We start from the raw sequence: 8168 nt of genomic DNA, 5'->3' as shown, positions 1-8168 counted from the left end.
CTCCACAACTAGACTGAAGAACAAAATGACAGCAGCTTGTCTGTTCCCCTTCCCCCAATTCCCCAGCGCTGTTCCCATCCCCCAATAAAAATCTTTAAAAAAAAAAAAAGCTTATTATCTTTAAAAGTTTCCACAAGTGATTCCGATTCTCATAAAGCCAAATAAAAAATAAATTCTAGATTCCCGTCACTCTGGTACTACACAATCCCTGCTCGTTGATTTTGAATGGTGTGGAAGTGATGGAAGAAGAGATATCTAAGTTTAGTAAAGGTAATTTGACATTTCTTGAAAGACACATGCAAGCTTTTAAAAATGTGATTAACGTAAGAGTGGTGAGTTTATATACAATTGTTTTTTTGTTTGTTTGTTTTAGCTGAGCCATCCTGCCACCGGTTGGCAGCTCAGCACAGCTCAGCTCGGGCCGGGAATTGAATCGGCAACCCTGTTATATACAATTCTTGATCTAAGAAAAATGTATAGTAGTTTACAACATATATGCAAAAAGAAAACAAAACTATATGATAAGGGATAAAATGCAGGGAAAATCTGACCAGGGAGAAGAATGCAGGCAGAAGGCATTCTAAACAACAGAATGAAGACAATAAGCAAGTCAAAGTAAATTTTAAAAATTTTTAAATAAAAAACTTTAAAAAATTATACAAGTAATGTATTATCATTATACAAATGCTACCACAAAAGACTGAAAATTCCTCCATTCCCACCTGGTATCTTCTGAGACTTCTTATATACACATACAAACCTACCCTCTCTGTTTTTCAAAAATATACATATCAGATAATACTGTTTTGCAACTTGCTTTTTTTCTCTCAAAAGTACATCATGAACTCCTTCTGGTTCAGTATATATAGACCCCACTCATATTTAATAGCTGGTGTCACTCACGGTCAGTAACATGGATGTACTGTAATCTATTTTACCAATCTCTTTCCTGATGGGCGGTTCGGTTGACTTCCTCGTTTTGCTATTGAAATAAATATCCTTTCATATATAAATATCTTTTGTATATAAAATGAAATTATATATATATATATATATATAATATTTGTATGTACTAGCACTTATGCATATATTTGTGTAGGCTTAATTCCTGAGTGAAAGAGAATGCCCAACCTTTCCACCATTTTCTATGTGACATATTTCTGACAATTTTACTTGTTAACCAAGAAATGACTTCAGTTTTAAAATATGCTGAATACTTTCAGCATATATAGAGATATATCTATATATATCTATATGTATTCAATATAAAGGTATTCATATGTATATTCGATATAATATGTATTATTCAATATATAGACATTCAATATAATACAGAGCACACACTGTATATTAGGACTTGGTGAACTTCAGAACTGAAAGGATTTCTTGTCCTGCTTGCCTGGAAAGTACTGCAGTCCCATGTAGACCTTTCATCTTCATTGTTTTCAAAATTTCTTCTAAAATGAAAATTAAAAGGTAAAATCCAATTAAATCATTTGGTGAAGTGTGTATAATCACTAAACAATTTAATAAATGATAAACATAGACTGTACAAATTCTGTTCATCTGGGAAAACAATGTATAGCAAGGAAATTTCTATTAACGTGAACTTGGGTGTCAGACAGATGGGAGCACTTTATATTTTCAAGGTGTTGCTGAGAATTCGAATCAGACTGAATGGCCTGCTTTGCAGTGGTAGCCCCCCTGGACTCAATAGAAACATCAATTATACTTATTATTACAGCAAGTAATTAGTTTTTTAGTTGCTTGGCTCCAACCTCTGCCTCATATCCTTTTTGGATAAAAAAGTGTCAGTTCAGGTATGGGCAAACTGTGCAGTAACACTGCACAGTGGTAGTAAATATAAAGTAGTTTATTTCAAGTGTACTGAAAAAGGCAAAACCTTCCTTTTTATAAACAACACTAAAATGATTGAACTAAGAAAATGGAGTTGCAAAAAACCCCCAAAAATCTAGTACTCATGATGTGACTTTGAGGGGCTGGGGATAATATAAGGTATAAGATAAAAATCAAACCGAGGTATACAGAAAAAGAGAAGAAAGATTATGGTCAATTTAGTTAAAAAGTAATCTGAAAACTAAGATATAGCAGTCTATACCATGAGATAGTTTTCATGATAAAGCTTCAGATGAACTAAAGAGGATATAGCAGAATTGTCAAGGGCATGAAGACGAGGTGGAGAAAAAATTCACAATATTGAGGGTGAGATGCTGGAAGACGATACTAGATTTTGTATTTGAATATTAGTTTATGAATTGGGGAAACTGCCCATCCCGCCCTCCAAAAGACAATGCTTTACAAAAACCCCAAATCTAAAAAATACCTCTCTTTCAACATGTGTTGTCTATATTAGTTGTCAGTGATTATATTCATAACATCCCAGGTTATGTTATAAATCACAGTCTTTGACATTATTAACTTCTGATTTCAGCAAAATAAATGATTAAAATATAAACTGGTTTGTATTACCTGGATCATTTTCTTTAATGGTAACTAAATAGAATAACCCTATTCGTGAGAGGAGATCCGGAACCAGTGGCAAGAACCTGTCCATGACCTCGCGACCTTTCCTGCCACCAGCCCAAGCTGCCTCGATTCCGTGACTTCCTACCTGTGACCAGTAAAAAGACTGTTTTGTTTCAACTCATCAAGTTACATTTAGAATGACAAACTGAATCTTTCTGACAAGTAACATTCACTCAACAAGTATATATTTTGTATTTTACTGCTGTCCAGGAGACAGTCAAGTTTCATCTGAGCCCCACCATTTCTTAGCCTTGTGACCTTGTGTAACTTTATCTCTGTGAATTAACTGCCTCCCTTATCTGTAAAATTAGAAAAACAATAGTTTCCAACTGTAGAATTAGAAAAATGATAAAAAATTACTTTGTCCACTGTTAGAAAAAATGAGTAAATATAAAGTTATAAAACAGTGTCATATACATATTAAGGGCTTAATAACAGTTACTATTAATACAATGCTTATAATGAAAGACAGGTAATTCTTACACTTAACATAGAACTGGAAGAAACCAGAAAGGAGAGCTTGTATTATAAGAGATTTACTTTGCAGAAACAAAATTTCAAAATGCCCCACTGCACCTGGATGTCTTCTAGATTACTTAAAGTATGAATCATAAAGACCATTTTAGGAACCCACTTATCACATTTTTTACTGTAACGATCTAATTCTATTGTAGACACAAACCTGTGAGTTTATACAGTATTAAAAATCTTTAGATCACCATTGTATACTGTTTTCAAAACTAAAGGATATTCTGAAGAAATCACTTAAAAATAACTTAAACCCAACACAAGTATTTTCCTTTTATTTCCTTCAATGATTTTTGTCCATATTTTAGTTTGAATTATTTATATACAATCATTACTTCTGTTTTTATTCATTTAACATGGCATATACTTCCTCATTAGAAACTTCATTGTACCTACAAGCATTTTACAAATAAATGTTTATATACCAGCTTAAAAAATTGCATTTTTCCTTTTTACTGTTTTGCTTGTTTGCTTCTGCCCCATGTGTACACACACACACACACACACACAGATTTGAATACCATGGCCTGATTTGGATGGGATTTTGAAGATAGGTTTGGGTCAGTTTGTGTTCCATTTTAGGTTCCTTTCCTGTGTCTGCCAGTAGTACCCAATCATTGACAATTTGGAGTAAAATCAGAGCAATTTGTCTTAATCAGCAGCTGACTGATGGCATATGATGAAATTCATTTGATTTTTAGAAAGAAAACAAAAAATATTAACAATTAAATGTTGTTATCTGTACCTCTTCAGGTGGAGTCACCACATAGGGGGGATTAAACACCAGCAGATCGACTTTTTCCTTCAATCGTGGTAGCAAGCCTTTGACCTAAATGTTCAACAGTCAGACTTTTAAGCCAGAGTATAAATTCAATCACTCTTTAAAAACATCTCTCATGTTTTTAAGAAAAAATGTGTTAGAAGGCCACACTACAAACAGAAATAGAGATAAATATTTTTACATTTTCATGCAGATAAAGATTATATGAATTTACCTAAAAATAAGGGAATGAAACTATCAGAATGAATATAAAATGCTCAGGAAAGTCTCCTCTCTTCAGCAGCTCATGTGTTTATGCTCTGGGTTCACTTTAGAAGATAAATTAAGGAGGAAGCAAGCTCTCATTTTGTAGCACATGTTCTACATAGATCTGTATACAACTTTAAAGCTATAGCAGCTAACATAAACATTTATTTTCTTTAACCAAAAGAAACATTTTATGACAGAAAATGTCAAGATGGAATTTTTTTTATTTCTACTTAATTATTTGTAAATGTATTGGCTGGAAACAATTAGTTATCAAAGAAACAAAGAGTTGGAAATACTGGGAAGAGACACTGAAAACATCAGTTTTTTGTCATTTTATAAATCTTTAAACTGAGTACAATTTTTAACAAGAAGAAAACTGTCTTTTAATGAAAGTATATTTAGGACAAAATGCCATTTAAAGTATTCCTTTGATTGAGTTAAATAACTAAATATTTAAAAAATTATGTTGATTATTATCCTGTGCCTTCACAGGCACCGTAAAGGGAAAGTGATATGTCAGGGTGAGTTCTCACCTCAAAGCCATTTCCTTCAGTTATTGACACTGCCTCTTCCCCATGAACTCTGAGCCTTTGTCTTGAGATGGAACGGTGAAGTATCTCAAGGCAGCATCCAATACTACAGTTATTCTATTAACAATCTCTCAATTTCTCGCTATCTGCACAGTGACATACCATAATTTACTGGATATTTTTCTTTACGTGGGCCTTTATTTGCTAAATGAATGTGCTCTAAAGGGAGATTTACTATGGAAAATCACTATTACATTCTGGAAATAGAAATGACTACAAGAATAAATGCAATATAAATGAAAAAAAATGATACTGTTATAGATAGTTACTGTTGCCAATCAAAGAGTAACCCAGACCTGTTTTCTCTTTGTCAAAAGGGCATTCCTAAGCTTATGAAAAGTGTTAAATAGCACCAAACTGAGACCTTCTCCTTGATGCAATCAGACGGGCCAAAAGAAAATTGAAGAGGCAACAGTTTTCACATTATGTGATTCAAAGTTATTTCATACTCAGCCATACCATCTAAGTACTGGGCATGTCACTGGGCCACTTACAAACACTGTGAAACTGCCTTTGAATTGCCTGCCATTTTATTTAGTTTTCGAAAAGCAGTTCCATTTTTATTATCTTCAGAGGCCTGCTAACTAAGCAGTTCAAAGAGAACACATGAGTACTGCTTCTGAAGAGATGTCTACAGAGGTAACTTTTCTTTCTCATTTAAAAAGAGAAAAGATAACCATTTTGGGGGGAAGTGATTCTCATATATGCACGTAGACAGGTGACTAGGTAATCTGCTGTTCCTTCTAGTAATGACATTGGAAAGTGAGGAAACATAATTGGAAAAAAAACAACTTTGTTTTCAATTCCATAAAGAAATTGTTTCTCAAATTATTAAAAAAGTCCAAAATGTAATTTTGCAGAAATGTTGAGAGAGCAAAGCAGAAAAGAATTTGCTTTGTAACTGTTTGTGATGGCCCTGAGGTACTATATACTATAATTAATGCAGCACTGGATTTTAAATACAGGAAAAATTGTCATTCAACAAATAGAAAATTTTGGAGTTATAAAGAAAACGGATTTAAAGAAGAAAGTCACAGTGGACTGGATATAAAGTCTGATTACAGGCATCCCTCACCCATAACCCATATTCAGCTTTTGGATAGTCTCAGGGCACTGGGACATATCCAGGTACCGGGAAGGAAGCAAAACAGGCCTCTGACAAGAAAGTGTTAAATGCATACAGCAAAATGCATATAGTACTTTATTCACATGAGAGGCACTTATTCAGAGCCCCTTAACTCTTAAATACAAATCTACCTAATTAATTGTTTGCTGTTCTAGCACAAAGCACATGAAAAGAGAGCGAGGAAGTGCTATTAAAGGTTGAGGTGAACTATGACACCATAAAGCAAGTGAAAAGACAGAGAAAAAAACAGCTCGAAATCACTGCAGCTGCATAGTGTAAAGGCAGAAATGCCTGAAGAAACCCAAGTCATTATCATATATAACAGAATAATAACTGATACTTATATTAATGACCCTGAAACAATACAGGTAAAATTATGTTTATTTTGTTTTACTAACATAAGGAAATCATAGGACATATTTGAAAAAGACTTTATTCTACAACTACAAATGAAATACAATAAAAGTGTTACTTTTTAAACAGGTAAACTATCCAAAAACAATGGTTTTCTTTTACATGGTAGTGGTGATAACCCACGTCCAGTGTTCTGAATATTGGCACATGTAAAGAGTTTTGTAAATCGACCTAATATCTATGGTCATACCTACCTCTTGCTCTTTATTTGGCCTATGTCAATAGGATCGTGGCCAATTTTAACTACTGAGAGATCTGATTCTAGCATGGACTACACCAATCATGTCCTAAAACAGCTGTGAGACCTCTAGATTTTAGATGCATATGGTCTGGGCTTCAATTCTGGATTTCTCATTTTATTACTCATGTGACTTTCAAAAAGGTACCTCATCTCAGCTTCTACCTCGGTTAAAAAAATATTCTGAATTTCTTCTATCTCTAAAGTTTTACTGTTCTATCACAAACATAGTTAACACTAATTACGGATACATGAAAGAAACAAGTTAAAACATTTAAAGAGCAATATCGCCAAATTGATCTCATGTCAGTCACTTGAATACCTTTCTTGCTCATCTAGTTTTTAATGGCAGTAGCAACTTCTAGTAATATGTAAAGAATTTCTCACATCTTTGGCTTAATTTCTTTTAAGCTGCAAAACCATTTGTGAATAATAAAGCAGAAAACCTAAATAAATACCCTTATCAGTGTTAAGACTACAGGTCAAGAAGCACTGAAGACATTTTATATTTCTTATGACCACCTGATACATGCTATTATGATGTTTTGCTTATAATAAGGCATTTAACATTTCTAACTAAAAAAATTTAAAAATTATCCACATCTTACTAATTAAAATAATTTAACAACTGTAACTGAAAAAGGTATGATGTATAACTTAAAATGACGACTCTGTAGTTGTCATCTGTTGCTGTCACCAGCCCAGGGCCCATTTCCCTTCCCTTTCCTTCTCATTACTTCTTGACTTTCAGTGGGAAAGCTCTACCTCTCTCATTCTCAACCCAGGGAAGGTGGGACCATGACTCAGGCCTAAGTCAATCATTTCCACAGTCCAACCCCCCTTGGACAAGGTGGGAGACTGAGAGATAGGCACATGACCCAAGTTGAGCCAAACTATACACATTCAGGGGCTTTTGCTAGATTAACTGAGTAGAAAGTTTCTTTCTATGGAGGTGCGGGGGATTGCTGAGGAATAAGAAATAGACATGAAAGTACGTTGGTACCATGAAGGGAAATACTGCCTAGGAATAGAGCCATTAGAGAGAAGTTCAGACCTAAGAAAAAGATACCCGTAACACCATTTGAGTTCCTAGAGCCAGCTGTGCCTGAAGCCACCCACTCTTTTTATTTAAGCCAGTTTGAACTGGATTCTCTGTGACTTCTGACAGAAAGATGTCTGATCTATACAAGCCAACAGAAATTCCCTGTGAACTGTGAACAAAGAGGATCACATCAGTCAAAAATTTATAAACTATGGGGTACACTGTTTAGTGAGTTAAAAATTAATCACTCAAGTTTCTTTAACCTAAATCATTTTGACCTTAATTATTATTCGGCAAGGATTAATGGCTCACCAAATCTGTAACTATGGGTTGAATGTGAACTTTGTTACAGCGTGCTGTCTCCAGGGTACAAGCCGCTGCCTTAGGGTTGATATCAGTGCACCTATAAACAGAAACGAAAGAAGAGACAAATCTGTTACTGAAAAATTCAAGGAATGTTCCATTCTTTTACATAAAGCAGATTTAGAAAAAATTTTGAATGTTTTAATAACGGCAAATAGGGCTGGCTGAGTGGCGCATTGGTTAAGAGTTGGCTTGGGGGCCGGCCGAGTGGCGCGATGGTTAAGAACTCGCTTGGGATGCCAGAGGGCCCCGGTTCGGATCCCACATATGAGGGACAGTGACACTGCCCT

General features: G+C 34.5%; 1 protein-coding gene across 2 annotated transcripts in view; it reads right to left on the bottom strand.

Moving 5' to 3' along the window:
* Positions 1-616: 616 nt before the first annotated feature.
* The window catches only part of HEMK2 (HemK methyltransferase 2, ETF1 glutamine and histone H4 lysine), an 11199-nt gene continuing 3647 nt past the window's right edge, over positions 617-8168 (bottom strand). The window contains exons 3-6 of one of the 2 annotated variants that reach the window (XM_019654990.1): positions 7828-7918; positions 3821-3904; positions 2491-2650; positions 617-1457 (exon numbers count right to left, since the gene is read on the bottom strand). In XM_019654990.1, coding sequence (XP_019510535.1) covers positions 1351-1457; positions 2491-2650; positions 3821-3904; positions 7828-7918 — 442 coding nt within the window. In that variant the 3' untranslated portion in view covers positions 617-1350. The remainder of the gene's footprint in view (positions 1458-2490; positions 2651-3820; positions 3905-7827; positions 7919-8168) is intronic. The other variant, XM_019654991.1, reaches the window with a different exon arrangement.

The sequence above is a fragment of the Hipposideros armiger genome, unplaced genomic scaffold (genome assembly GCF_001890085.2).
Source record: "Hipposideros armiger isolate ML-2016 unplaced genomic scaffold, ASM189008v1 scaffold_233, whole genome shotgun sequence".
NCBI classification, from domain to species: Eukaryota; Metazoa; Chordata; class Mammalia; order Chiroptera; family Hipposideridae; genus Hipposideros; species Hipposideros armiger.
This window is presented reverse-complemented; position numbering and strand designations above follow the sequence as displayed.